Genomic DNA, 14088 nt, shown 5'->3' on the forward strand with positions numbered 1-14088 from the left:
CACAGGTGAAGCCGTCAGCGGGGTCCCTGCCCCAGCGCAGGGCAAGCACACGCTAAACCATGGCTCTTACCGGTGTTCCCTTTCGGGCCTCGGTGTCCCTCCCTGCCCCGTGGTCACCTTCACAGCTGGGGTGCTGCACTGCCACATGCTGACCCGGGGCCCAGGCCTCCGCATTTCCAGGTGAAGGTGCCAGAAGCCAGGAAGGAGGTGGTCCTGGTGGCTCTGTGGCTAGCGAGCTCCCACCCCGCCTCCAAGGCCCTAACTTGCTCTTGAACTGCGGCAGGTGGGCGTCTCGGAAGCTGGCCTGCAGCACGAGATCCTGCGGAGGGTGCGGGAGCTGCTGGCCGCAGCCAGGATCCAGCCAGGTACCAGTATGGGGCATCTCCTGAGCAGAGGCCCCAGGCTCATTGTGGACTGTGCTCAAGGGGCTGGGGGCTGGGTCTCAGGACGAGATGTAAGGGCCGGTTCTAGCCCCTACGAGTCCTTAAGGCTTCCTCCTAAAGGAATAGCTTTTCCAAATGGAAAAAAACAGGCCATAAAAATGGGTGTGGGGGGCTGGGGGGGAAGAGGGAGAAGGTTCCTTCTGGTGCCCTATCCTATAACCTTCCCTAAACCTACCATACGGACACTGGGAGCCACACACCGTGGGCCCTGGAATGGAGGGAGAAACCAGCCGTACCGAGTGCCTGACACTGTGTCTGGGGCAGGCCTGCCATGTGGATGTGGAAGGATGTTTATGATGATGTGTGAAGGGGTAAAGGTGGGTCATAAAGGCACTCCACCTGTGTCTGGAGGCCCGGGGAAACCTTGGTGCTGTCCTGACATTGGAGTGGATGTGGGAGGCAGGGGCTCCCGTGTGTTGAGCACCATCCAGGCGCTGGGCTTTTTGCTGACCACCGCACCTGCACCATGGCGTGTCGCCCTGTGTCAGCCCTGTGAGGCGGGTGCTGCTGTTCTCCTCATTTGACAGAGGAGGAAACTGAGATGTTAATGTGTTTCCCATAATGGCACATAGCTGGCAGATGGCTGGGCCGCTGAGCTTAATGCCTCCCCCGAGAAGAGGCCGAGGGGGCTTGAGAAGGGAGGGAGTCTGGGACAGGGACGGAAGGAGAGGGCATGCCTGGGCTGCCGGGCTGGCGAGCCCACGACACTGCCTGTCTCAAGCTGGAGCTGCTCAGGACGAGACCAGATTGCAGGGATGAGGCAAGAGCTGGTTGCTGGTAGGGAGGAGGAGGAGGTCCCCAGGTGTCTGGGCCGGTGGCAGCATCCTGTCCACAGGCTCCAGCTTTTCAGAAAATTTTATTCCAGGGACATTGGCCCAACCTAAAAAATGCATTTAACTAATAGTTCTTTAATAGCAAGTAATGTATGAAATGGACCCCTTCCTCCCCTTCCATTTTTCTCCAGCACTGACACCACCTTCCTCCTGTCACACTGGAGGTTCAGATAAGTTTGGCATCAGGAGCTGGGGCCCCCCTCCTGGCAGACAAAAGTGTCCTTCACTCTGAGCCCCTCAGATGATGGCTGCCTCCCACCATCTCCCAGAAAATCCCCAGGGGTAGCAGGAGCCAGAAGCGACCAGCAGGTCCTTCCCCACCGAGACTGCTTACGGCTTCTTCCTGGTGCCGCCCAGCTGCAGGGAGGGCTGAGTGGTCCGGCTCCTCCTCGGCTGCGGAAGGGGCAGGAGACCTTCGGTCCTTATCCTAGCATCCTCTTCCTGCTCCCAGAACTCGCTTGGTGTCACGTTAAATACGGAAGAACCCTTTATAGTGATGGTTTGGGGGCACCATGGTACCTTCAGAGAGCCTAGTGTTGTAACAGCCTTTAAAAAAGAAAATCTTCAAGTTTTTCCAGTTATGAAAACTCATAATTCAAACCACAGGGTAGATGGAAAAAGCTGAGCTGAGATCAGGCTGGCGTCGGGGATGGAGAGGACTCAGGGCTGTTGGTGTACGTTGTGTGATAATGAGAGACGTTTTGTAAGGGCCGATTCTGCCGCGCTGCTCTTAGGCCCCGGGCAGGGGATGCCTGCTCTAGGGTGGTGAGGGGGCAGCCTTGGGGCCTTCTCATTCTTCTCCCGGCTCCCAGGTGGTCTCCTGGGAGACCTGGTGGAGAAGCTGTGAGCACAGCCCCTGTCCCTCCCCAGAGCCCCTTACCAAGGGCTCCTGCCCCATGGCTCTGGCGGCGGAGGGTGGCGGGTTGGGGGGGTCCTGTAGTCTCCGGCAAATGGCTGCTCTTCCGTGAAAGCGACACGGCCTCCCTGCAGGGTTGCTGTGAAGGATCCCGGCAATGGTCAGGGTTTAGAGGCCCCAGGTCACAAGCACTGTGGCCTGCCCTGCCAGCGAGTCCGCACTCCTGTCTTACAGATGGGGAATGAGGCTCAGAAGCAATAAGGGGGCCCTTAGCCCTCCTGTGGATCTGAGTGTCCCACCTTGGCGCACTGCATTCACAGCAGGCAGAGCCAGGGGACCCCCTGGGGGGTTGGGATCACGGCGACGTGACCCTGGCTCAGCCTGCCCCTCTGGTCCCCACAGAGCTGCCGAACCCACCCAAGGGTGAGGCCCTTAGGGCCCTGGAGGTGCCCACTGCCCCCGAGGAGCTTCCCGAGCCCGTGACCCCGTCTGCTCCCCCCGCAGAGCTAGAGATGCCGACCTCGGAATGTGTCGTGTGCCTGGAGCGGGAGGTAAGTCTGGGGCAATGGCCCTGCCCCCCCACCCGCCCCGTTTGCTCTACCAAGCGGTGCTGTACCGAGCAGCCTTGAACAGGCTGGGAGCACATCCTGGATTATTTGCTCAGGGGAAGTCCTGCAAAGAGGAAGTGCTGGAGCAAAGCACAGGCGCGCCTACGTGGCTTTTGCTCCATCATGTCGGGCCGCCGGTCCGTGCACAAAAAGGCAAAAATGAGGACAGCCTCCAGGTCCAGCAGCAGGGCGGGCTAGACCCACCGTGGTCTCCTGGGCAGCTGTTAGGCGTGGAGGGTGCAAGAGAGATGGCCGGGAGAGACTCGTGTGCCGCCTGGATGGGGGGTGAGGACCGTGGTAGCAGCTTCTGAGGGTAAAGGACAGCAGGCGGTCCAGGGCCTCCATCACCGAGGACAGGCCGGGGCGGGACCCAGACGCGCCCATGGTCTCTCCTCAGGCCCAGATGATCTTCCTCAACTGTGGCCACGTCTGCTGCTGCCACCAGTGCTGCCAGCCCCTGCGCACGTGCCCGCTGTGCCGCCAGGAGATCGCGCAGTGCCTGCGGCTCTACCGAGGCTGAGTCCCAGCCGCCACCCCCCAGGGCCCCACGCTCCAGCCCACCCGACCCTGACTCCTGCTCTGCTTGAGACCACCCCCCTCTGCCCTAGGGCCCTTGCTCACGACCTGGGAGCAGCCCCCCCTTCCTGTCCAAGCACACTTCTGGGCTGGGGAGGAAGACCGTCCTGGCATCGGGCACTTCCCAGCAGTCCAACCATGGCAGGTTACAGCCCTCGGCAGCCCTGGCCCTCCGGGAGCCTAAGTGTCCTCATCAGGGTAACAAGGACAGTGCCGTCCCCCTCTGTCGGGTGGTGGAAGTGTGGGAGGGCCCTGGCCGAGTACGGAGCGGGTGTGTGGGGCGTCCCCCACAGACTGCCATGGGCTGGCCTCAGATGGACTTGCCAGTGTATGCTGAGTGCAGGCCTTGTGCTACGGGCCACGCCGGCCCCTCCTGACTCTGCTCTCCAGATCTGCCTCTCCTGACCTGAAGCAGGAATGTCAATACACCCGCCTCCAGTCTGATCCTTCTGAGTCCTCGCTGGGGCCTGGTGGGGCCGGGGCAGAGGAGGGGGTGAGGGCTGGGGGAGCAGGGGAGGGCTTTACCTCAATCAGAGGGAGTGGGGAGAGGTGGGAGAGGCATTCCCAAATGCCAATTTATCCAGATCTGCCCTGATTACAGGTGGACAGACCCACCAGGCTCAGAGCAGGGCGTGGAGAGTCCACAGAGCAGGTTGGGGGTGGGGGTGTGTGTGTGTGTGTGTGTGTGTGTGTGTGTGTACGCGCATGCGCGGGGTGGGTGCTGCACTCCCTCACCGCAATCCCAGAGAAGAGCCGAGGGCCCAGTGCCTGGGAGCCGGACACAGCGGCGCTGGGGCTGAGCTCAGGAGCATCTCGACTCCTGGAGCCAGGCCGTTGTGCAGGTTGTTCATTGCACAGCTCTAGGAGCCGTGTCCCCTCACTTGCTTAGAGCTGCACGTTTATTGTGTAAGTTTGGGCACAACCAAGGGCAGCTTGCTTTGGGCTAGAGGTGGGTCTCTGGGGACACCTGGGCTCTGCCTCCAGCCACCTCTGACCCTGGCCCGCCTTCCAGACTCCTTTCCCCATGCATTCAGTGAGGGACCTGAAGGGGCCCCGATGCAGGCTGGTGGCCACCAGGGGGCACTAAGTGCTCATGCTAGATGCGAAGCTGGATGCAGGGGCCTGGCCCTGGAGTGGCAAAGAGCCCTGTCTCCCCTGCGCCTCAGTTTCCCTACTTATTGGGACTGTCTTGTAGGCCAAAACGGGATGGGATGAAGGCCTCTTGTAAGTCCTACTTTCCAGGCAAGAGCTGGGGCCTCTTCCCACAGTCTCACCCCTACCCCTCACTCCCTGGGAGCTCTTGTAGCTCCCTCCCTCTGCCCCAAATCTGGGCTCAGCTAAGGGAGACTGAGACCTGGGCCCGCAGGGCCACACAGGGCACAGCGTTTTGCAAATCACCAGGACGGGCTCCTCACTGGGCCCAGGGAGAAAGACTTGAGACTGCCCCCCCACTCCCACTTTTGTAGATGGAGCCCGAGGCTGGGTGCAGGGACTTGCCAAGGACCACAGCACAACTGCAGCTGAATGTTCTGGTCTCCAGCCCCAAGGCCCCCGCCATCCTTTACCCTGGCCCTTGTTGACCAGCCCTGAGCCACTGGCCACCATGGACAGGCTGGCGCCAGGGAAGCCAACGGCCCCCAAGGTGACCGGCTGCTATCCCACCCAGTAGGCCTGCTTTCACCCCTGCATGGGACAACACCTCCCTTCAAGCTGTGTGTGCGGTGGTTGGGTGTGTGTGGCCTGTAACCTCAGCCAGGGATGCACACCTGCTTGGGCCTCAGTTTACACCGTGGTGAGATGGTGGTAACAAGGGTGCCCTCTTCCTGGAGTGCTCAGCTCATGGCAAGGGCTCAGTCAATGCTGTGTGACCAGGAGTCCCGAAAATCCCCACACCGCTGTTCTGATCCGGCTTGGGCCCGGAGGCCTCTCCCTGCTGCGGACGCCCCCTCCTGGCCTCCCCGGCTCTGAACAGCCTGCACCAACCCAGCTGAGAAGGCCAAGCTGCCATCAGGCCTGTCCCCTGTGCACCCTGCACCCCATCTCCGGGGCAGTATCCTCGGACCAGGCATGGAGAGGGGGTCAAACGAGAAGCCCAAGAAGTTGGTGCACAGGTGGTCCTAGACCAGCTCCGGCGCAGGTCTCCCCCTGCCGGCGCCACACACAGGCCACTGGCTTTAAATCGTTTATTGATTAGTAAAGCTTAAACAGTTTGCATAATATTTTCCGTATGATATCTGGGAAGGATGATTGAAAAACCCCCAAGAGAAGGCACCAGAGGAGAGCTCAGAATACGGACTGTGGTGGTAGAAGGTTAGTGAGGCATCTGAGATGAAGGCTGGGGGACCGGGGGCGGGGGGTCCCTGAGCACCAGCCACCGCCGCACGTCCTGGGGGCCTGAGGCCCCTGCCCCGGGAAGCAGATCAATGGGTCAGAGAGGACTGGGGAGGCCAGGGGGTCCCGGGCCCTGGGGTAGGGGCTGCTTGCTTGACCCCCAGATAAGCCACTGAGGGAGGAGGACATCTGAGAAGGTAATCTTTCAGGGTGAGATGACTTGGTGACTCGAAGGCAGCAGAGGCCAAATCACAGCCTGACCCCACATCCTCAGGGGCCACCAGTGGTGCCTTGGGGAGCCGTACCCAGCTCCCCTGGTGGACAGTGCGTACCTTGGGGGTGGCCCTCAAGAAGACCGAACCCACACCCCTCAAACCCCACCTCTGAGTGGCCTGTCACCCCTCTGTCCCAGCCCGGAGTGTGTCTCCACTGGAGGGGCAGGGGGAGGCAAAGCCTGCTCCAGCTTCCAGAGCCCTTCCCGCGGCCACCTCCGCCTGCACTGGGGACACTCCCGGCAACACCTCCCCGGCAGCTCACCTCTCCTCTCCTTTGGAACACTTCCTCTCCACAGACCAGCACATCCTGGGCCTTTCTCATTCCAATCCCAGCCCCTCGCCCCTTCTCCTCCATGAGGCATCCCCCCAACCCAGCATCCCCAGCCTGAAGCCCCCTTCGTGCACCTCCCCTCACCCAGGGCAGGGAAAGCGAGGCCAGTGTCACTCCAAAACTGGCCTCTGGAGGCACAGCCAGGATGGAGGACGACAGCGGTCTGGACCCAGAGCTGGGCCTCAAAGCTCCCTATTCCTGGTTCCAGTGAGCCACCCTCCACTGGCGAGAAGGGGGCAAGTAACACAGCGAACAAGAACTCTATATCCATCTTTCTGAGAAGGAGGGTGAGACCAGTGATGGCCCCAGAAGGCAGGAAGGGAAGACCCAGGGACCCAGTGGCTACCTCAGCCCCCTCAGCTGTGCCCACCTCCCAGCACAAGCAGGAAGCCCAAGCTCATCCCACAGAAGAGAAAACAGGGAGCAAAGTGTGACTGAACCCAATAAAGTGACTCAGGTGGGCCACCCCCGCCCCACAAGGGCAACAGCCCTCCCCTTCCTCCACCCTGAGGCCTAGATCCGGGGCTCCCCACCTGGAGCCAAGCCTGCCAGTGTCTCAGAGGGGGTGGCCCATGTGCCATGTCCAGCAGGAACTCAGGGGAGGAGCCTAGAACTCCGTCTGCACCCCTGCGCTGTCCTCGGTGGTGGTGTGGATCGGGGGGCGGCCACCAGGGCTGGATACCTGCTCCCCGGTCTCCTGGTCACTGGGTTTGGGAGGCTCAAGGTCCGCAGCCTTTCCAGGAGGGGGTTGCCAGAGGGGTGAGGCAGGCGGCGATGAGGCCTCAGGGGCTGCCGTGGGTTGGGGGCTCTCCTGAGATGAGGCCCCGTTGAGCAGAGGGCCGGCCGGCGGGGGGCTCTCAGCCCGCACATCCTGGGCCAGCAGGCCCCGAAGCCCAGTGACACTGTCCGGGGACGCAGGTGATAGTGGCTCAGAGCTGGCCTCGAATGGCAGCTCTGCCTCCTCGTCCTGGACCACAGACACCACCTGCTTGGCACGCCGTCGCTTTTCCGAATGAGTGGCTGCTTCTGGGACGCTGGGGCTGCTACTGTCCCCCATGCTGCCACCGTACTCCTCACCCCAGTCGATGGGCGCGCCCTCGGCCAGCAGGTGCAAGTTGGGGTCGCTGTTGTGCATGACCATGCTGTCCCGGTAGAGGTTGTGCTTCCTCTGCACGGCGGCCTCCTTCACGGCTGCAGAGCCAAAAGGGGGGTCAGGACGTTTGGCGTGGGGGCCGCGGCCGCCACCCACCCCCACCACGGTGCCCAAGAAGGACCCCCATCGCCGCCTCTGGCCTCACGATTAACCCAGGCCTCAGTGCTGGGAACAAGCAGCCCAAGCCACCACTGTGTCCTCCTGTCCCTCCTCTGACACTGTAATGCCAGAGCCCTGAGCTGACACACAGGACAGCACAGAGAAATGATGCCCCAGACCGCACCGCGTACCTAAACCAGCCCCCAGGCCTAAGTCTCATGGTTTGGGCTGGGTCCAGGACGACCTCTCAGCAGCCATCCGTATCACCGCCCCCTCCCCTGGCAGTGAGGCTCCCCACAGCAGCTCCGCAGCCGCCGGCCGCCCCCCTGCCCTACCCTGCAGGATGTCCTTCATGACCGTCTGCAGCACCACCTCCTCGTACGTGTTCTCCACCAGGATGAACCTGGCAAAGTCCTCGAAGATCAGCTCCTGGAACCGGGGCAGCTCCTGCGGGGGTGGGGCAGGCGGTTAGGCCAGCTGGTTGGCAGGAGCGGGCTGCGGCGGGGTGGGGGGTGAGGGCACGCTCACCGACTTGCACGCGGGCGCCAGCTTCCTGAGCAGGAACGGGACGGTGATCTGCAGTAGCGCCTCCCGAAAGAACCGCTTCCGCACTGAGCTGCTGTCGCAGTCGTATTTCTGCCAGGACAGGGGTCAGGGGATGGACCCGAGCCTCGGAATCCTGGCCCAGGTCAGGGGGTCTGTGGTGCCTCCCGCAGGGGCGGCAAGCCCGGGGCCGGCCCGCTCACCTTCAGCACCCGCTCCAGGATCCGCTGGATCGACTTGCACAGCTCCTCCTTGGTGGGCCCCTTCCCCAGCTCCTGGTGCAGGAGGGTCTCAAAGGTGTACACGGCATTGTCCATTTGCTGCAGGGCACACCGCGGGGCACATGAGGGCCCTGGAGTGACCCCAGCCGCCCCCTGCGTGCCTCGGAAGGGCTCCTCAGCCTGTGCCCCCCAGGTCCACTAGGGAGGTGTGCAGGCGGCCTGTGCATGAACCTACGTGTTCACCCTCATATTCACTCAGTGTCTGCTGTGTGCTGGCACAGTGCTGGGCACCAGCCAGTCCCTGCCTCGAGGGAACAGAGGTCCTAGGCCCTGCAGGGAGGGGCTTAGGGAGCAAGGAGGACTTCCTGGAGGAAGGGGTCTCTAAAGTGAGACTGGAAAAAGGAGTCCAGACTAACCAGGTGAACGGAGGGGCGGGTATTCCAGCAGCTGGGAGCACCCAAGAGGCCAGAGCAGGACTGAGCATGGCTGCTGGGGGGCCCAGGAGGAGGCAGGGCCAGGGCGTAAGGCCACGGAGGGAAGGGCCTCCGCGCAGGAGATGGGGCCCGTGGCAGGGGGACGGCAATGGGAGCTGGGGCCCACCTCTCGCATGTGGATCTGGGCCCGCTGCTTGAACACGGCTGTGCTGGACACGTCAAAGCGCTGCTGCAGCCCGTCGAGCCGCAGAGGCTCCATCTTCTCGTAGCAGCTCTGCATCTTGAGGGGGTGGTACGCCAGCTGCGACAGCTTCTCCATGTACTGCAGGAGAGCGGGGACCTGAGCCGGGGCCACCGGAGTGCAGGCAGACCACAGCCTGCCCGGGGCCCCGGGAGTCCGGGCCTGGCCCTTGCGGGGCAAGCTGCCCGGAAGGATGAGGACGCGAAGGCTGGAGCACGGTCCGGCAGCCACGGTGCCAGGCGAGAGGCTCTCATGCCTTCTGGGGCACTGTGGGACCTCGGCAAGTCGCTCACCCTCTCTGAGCCTCCGACTCCGCAGCCTCAAACTCAGGGGACAGTTTCTCATGATTTCTAAGGTCCTTTCTGGTTCTCAAATTCCGATAGTGTCTGTGGACCTCAGTGCGGGGTATGGAAGAGGAGGCCAAAGATTCTGGGATCTGTTCTGTCCCCACCTGACAGCCACAAGGGGTGTCAGGCAGCCATGTACCCCAAAATGGGGTCTGTGGAAGGCTGTGCACCCTGAGAACTGGGTAACGGAGAGGTGAGAGAGAGGTGCCATCTCCACGGGTGGGGGACGTGAAATGGTACCTAAGTAATTCTGCTTCCCGTCAGAGGCTTGCCTCTCCTTCCCTCCCACCCTCTTCCCTTCCCCCTCCGCCTCCCCTCAATTCCTCCTCCCCTCCTTCTCTCCTTCCCTCTTCTAAGTCCTTTGAGACTAAAGTAGCCAGCCTGGTAGAGGGGGTCGGCGATCCCCCTTTCCTCTGACTGCTGCCCCCCAGTGCCTCACACCCTCAGGCCCTTGGTCTCCAGCAGACCCTCTGGTGACAGGTTACACCCTGAGACAGCCTGGCAGGGGCAGAGCAGACCCAGGCCCCGCATGCCGCGTCCTGGGGCAGGGGGCATGGCCTCACCTCACCCAGCTTGTCGGCGCCGCCCTCGTTGATGACGTTCAGGTTCATGTCGGTGACCTCCTTGAAGAAGACGTCCCGCACTTCGGTGAAGCCCTGGCTGGTGGGCACCATCAGGGCCTCCAGGATGGACGGGATGTAGGGCTGGACGTGGTTCCGGACGCACACCTCTGCCTTGGGGAGGATGAAGGCTGCGCCCAGAGGGAGCCGGGTGAGCGGATGGCTCCCGGAGCCCAGAGACTCGCGATCGTATTTGCTTTTAAGGAAAACCACTTGTGGGGCACCTGGCTGGCTCAGTCATTAAGCGTCTGCCTTTCGCTCGAGTCATGATCTCGGGGTCCTGGGATCGAGCCCCGTGTCAGGGTCCCTGCTTGGTGAGAAGCCCATTTCTCCCTCTCCCACTCCCCTTGCTTGTGTTCTCTCTGTGTCCAATAAATAAATAAAATCTTAAAAAAAAGAAAAGAAAGCGAGCCACTTGTGACACCGGCAAACTGAATGACAGATTCATGTGTCAAAGAGAACAAAGGGTTCTGAGCTCGGCCCCCGATTTTTCTCAAAGTCTGAGGGCAAGGAACCAAGAGAGCGGCTCGCCCAAAGGTGTCAGCATTGTTCTGCTTCACTTGAAGTGGAAGGAAGCGCATCTCTAGGGGTGGTGTTGCTTTGTTTAACGAAACAAAACACACCCTGGTAGACTCCCTGAGCCTCTAGGTTTTGCACGCGCTGAGCCAGCCCCTGCTCTGTGCAGCCACGTACAAGGCCACGGGTCCCTGGGCACGACCAGCTCCAGGGCACTCGGACCCACCCAGGGTGCTGTGAGGTCTGTCCCCCTCCTCTGCCCAGCTAATGTTTGTTACACCAGACAGCCGTGAGCTCTCCGAGGTCTACCCAGCACAGTGAGGACAGAAGGGGCTCAGGCAACTGACATGTCCGGAAACTGCACGCGGTCAGCGTGCGGGGCAGGGGACAGGGGGGCCGGGAACAGAAGGGAATGTGTGCGGACCCCGAAAAGCGAGCCCTGATCCGAGTGCATCATCACAGCTAAACGGATGCCTACGAAGCCACGGTCAAGTCCATGACCGACTAAAGCTGAGCGACACACTGGAACTTCCTTGACAAGACAGACATCTTCAAGGTCTGGGTTTGCAAAAATAGCTACAAAACTACACCCAGAGGTTGGAAGGACAATGGCTCAGGTTGGTTTTCATTTTTCAAAATGACCAAACGAATCGAGTCACTTGTACATGGGTCCACAGCACAGACGGGAGGGTCGCCCCGGGCCTCCGAGCACAGCAGGTAGCCTGCCTACCTCGGATCTTGCTGGCCAGGTGCTCCTTGGAGGTGATGATCTGGTCCATGTCTGTGCGGATGGTGGCCTCCATGGCCGGCCGGGCCAGCTGCAGCTTGGCCAGCACCGCCTCGAAGCGTGCCTTGGCCTGCTCGTATACCATGCGGTACACAGCGTCGGAGATCTGCGGGCGGAGCCAAGGCGTCAGAGCCAGAGCCAGGGTGCTGGGCAGGCACAGCCCCCCGCCTCCGAGCCCCCACGCACCCACCTGGATCCACTGGCGCTGTCGCTCCTGTGGTTTCCCCTTCAGCCGCGGGGCGAGCTCTGCCTTCAGCTCAGGGCCCAGCTCCTCCATCACCAGGTTGCTCAGGATCTAGGACCAGAAAGCACAGGCCAGGCCAGAGCTTAGAGCATGTCCAGCTGGCAGGTTCCTCTCCACGTTCTCCTTAAGCCCCACCTCCCCTGGGCCTGGCCTTGGCTCCATGTCTCCACTGCCCTCTCTTTTGAGCATCATTTACACCAGATCCCAGTTCATCTGCTCGAGGGACCTGCCAGATCGTCAGAACCAGGAGTCCCACCCCAGGGCCTTTGCACCTGCTGCCTCCCTGTCTGGAACACGACCCCTCCCTCCCCCCTCACTTGCACATAGTAGCATGTGTGTTTATTTGTCAAACATCTGTTTCTCCTGCTAGAGAGAGAATAAGGGCACAGGCCATGTCCCTCTTATTCACAGAAGCACCCCAGCCCCTGGGTCAGGAGAGATATCAGTAAACAACTAAATAAAGTATCTCCACTTGTCCAAAATGATCTTATTGTCTCCTTACAAACCGGGAGCACCCGAGCCCAAAGTCTCTGTGCCTGGCACCACGCTCTGACCCTCGGGGTGACTCCCACGGTCCCCTCAGCAGCCCCCTCAGTCTCACCTGCACCTCATTCCCACACAGCATCTCCCAGGTGCCGTAGAGCTCCTTCGACTGGCGGTACATGCGGATGGCATCCGTGAATGCGGGGCCCTCTACCTTCGAGTCCTCTGGGATCCCTGCTCCAGACAGGGATGAGAGGGGAGGTCGGTGGGATGGCCCAGTGGCCTTCACCGAGACCGACTGGCCGACAGCCCGAACGCCCACTCCCTCCCCCAAGCGTGCAGACACAGGCACACCCCTCCTGCAGCCCCCACTGCCTTCACAGCGACGGTGGCGGTCACGTCTGCAGTGACAGTGACAGCGATAATAGCCCTCCACCAACAGCAGCGCAGCACTCTCCCTCGTATGCAACTTCCCTTCTCAAATTTTCCCAACCACCCCAAACTGTCCTCAACCCTACTTGACAGATCAACACAGGCTGCAAGGACAGGCCACTGGCTGGACGTCCTGGGGCAGTGAGTGGCAGAGCTGGGTCCCAAGGTCACCCCACCCCTGCCGGGAGATGCGGCCAGCACAGCAGAGAGCGGGCCAGAGGAACCCCGAGGTCCTCATTCCAGTCCTGCTCCCTCCCCTTACTGTCCACATCGGGGCCTGCAAACTTTCCCCGCAGAGGGCCAGCCAGTAAATATTTTCAGCTTTGCAGACCAGATGATCTCTATTGCAACCACTCTGCTCTGCCACGGCGGCATCAAAGCAGCCACAGACAATCTGGAAACCAACGAGCTGGTAAAACTTGATTTGCAAAAGTAGGCAATGGGCCAAATTCTGGGCCGTGCGCTGCGTAGCTTGTCAAGTCTTGCTCCAGATCCCTGAACCCTAAGGGCCTCAGTTTTCTCTTCCTATCAGTGGGAACAACGGCCCGACCTGGCCTCCCACATCCACGGTGAGGCTCCAGCCATGGGGACGGGCTGGGAACGGGTCATGCGGGGGCCCCAGAGCAGAACCCACCTCCACACCGTGTCGCCCTTTACTATGCCTAGCAGGGACGGGGTGCTCTCGCTATCCGTGGGCGGACTGGGTCACCCTCATTCACCACGGCATCCCGGTCCCACTACAACACACCAGTCCCAGACTCGTGCTACTGGTGGCGCTGGCAGTGGCCCGTAGGAGCTCACCCTCCTTCTGTGTGCCAGCGAGGTGGGTCAGGGAACGAGGCACGGGCCCCCCGAAACAGCTGCTGGGGGAGGCAAGCAGCAGGAAGTTGCAAAATCGGACTCGGGGAAGAATATGGTTAACACGCTGGCCCTATGCCCCCGACCGCTGTGTCCCTGGAGCCTAGGAAGGGGAAACGGCAGTCTGGGCCTCCAAAACCCCGGCTCCCACGGCATTGACTACAGGCTGAGTCACCCCCGTGGAGAAAAAGCCCCTCTGGGCGTGGGGACAACCCCCTCACCTCCAGCTGAGCGTAGGAGTCACTGCCTGTCAGCGCCGGAAGGGGGCTCAGAGGTGGGAAACGGGGCTCCCTGGACGGGGTGGGGGCGGAGGGGTCTCCCCGCTGCCTTTCAGGGACTGAGATCAGGCAGAGTGACTGGAGCAGGGCAGGGGTGCTCCAGCACGGCTGCCCATCGGGCTGGGGAGGAAGGAGGAGCACGGCCTCCCAGAGGCCAGGTTTTGCCTAGAAAATGTGGGCTGTGCTGTACACGCACCCTCGCTCACCCCAGGGCATTTACGGTCTACAGACAAGCAGGGGCGTGGGCGGGGGCAGCAGGAAGGAGGCTACAGCGTCCCAGGCCTGGGCTCTCAGACCCTCAGGACATCTCTACTCTGCAGCTGGGCTGCTGAGTCTCATAGGAGAGAAGGTCCCCTTCCTGAGCTCTTCCCTTGAGCCTGGCTGTCAGGGCTGCACGGTGTCCCCCCGGATTCCTAGGTTAGAGACCTAAGCTCTAGTATTTCAGAAGGTGACTATATTTGGACATTGGGCCTTTAACGAAGTAATTTAGGTAAAATGAGGTCATTAGGATGGGTCCCCATCCAAGAGGACTATGTCCTTGAAAGAAGAGGCAATCTGGATGCAAAATGTGCACAAGGA

At 61.5% G+C, this 14088-nt stretch overlaps 2 protein-coding genes across 6 annotated transcripts in view; one reads left to right on the forward strand and one right to left on the reverse strand.

Moving 5' to 3' along the window:
* The window catches only part of LRSAM1 (leucine rich repeat and sterile alpha motif containing 1), a 38317-nt gene extending 34557 nt beyond the window's left edge, over positions 1 to 3760 (forward strand). For all 5 annotated transcript variants that reach the window (XM_047699909.1, XM_047699908.1, XM_047699912.1 and 2 more), the window contains 3 exons: positions 284 to 365; positions 2535 to 2683; positions 3138 to 3760. In XM_047699909.1, coding sequence (XP_047555865.1) covers positions 284 to 365; positions 2535 to 2683; positions 3138 to 3260 — 354 coding nt within the window. In that variant the 3' untranslated portion in view covers positions 3261 to 3760. The remainder of the gene's footprint in view (positions 1 to 283; positions 366 to 2534; positions 2684 to 3137) is intronic.
* Positions 3761 to 5485: 1725 nt separating this feature from the next.
* NIBAN2 (niban apoptosis regulator 2) overlaps positions 5486 to 14088 on the reverse strand; it is a 51429-nt gene continuing 42826 nt past the window's right edge. The window contains exons 6-14 of the mRNA XM_047699907.1: positions 12060 to 12175; positions 11405 to 11509; positions 11158 to 11320; positions 9855 to 10042; positions 8870 to 9025; positions 8252 to 8368; positions 8034 to 8141; positions 7841 to 7952; positions 5486 to 7444 (exon numbers count right to left, since the gene is read on the reverse strand). Coding sequence (XP_047555863.1) covers positions 6861 to 7444; positions 7841 to 7952; positions 8034 to 8141; positions 8252 to 8368; positions 8870 to 9025; positions 9855 to 10042; positions 11158 to 11320; positions 11405 to 11509; positions 12060 to 12175 — 1649 coding nt within the window. The 3' untranslated portion in view covers positions 5486 to 6860. The remainder of the gene's footprint in view (positions 7445 to 7840; positions 7953 to 8033; positions 8142 to 8251; positions 8369 to 8869; positions 9026 to 9854; positions 10043 to 11157; positions 11321 to 11404; positions 11510 to 12059; positions 12176 to 14088) is intronic.

Source organism: Lutra lutra, chromosome 13 (genome assembly GCF_902655055.1).
Source record: "Lutra lutra chromosome 13, mLutLut1.2, whole genome shotgun sequence".
NCBI classification, from domain to species: Eukaryota; Metazoa; Chordata; class Mammalia; order Carnivora; family Mustelidae; genus Lutra; species Lutra lutra.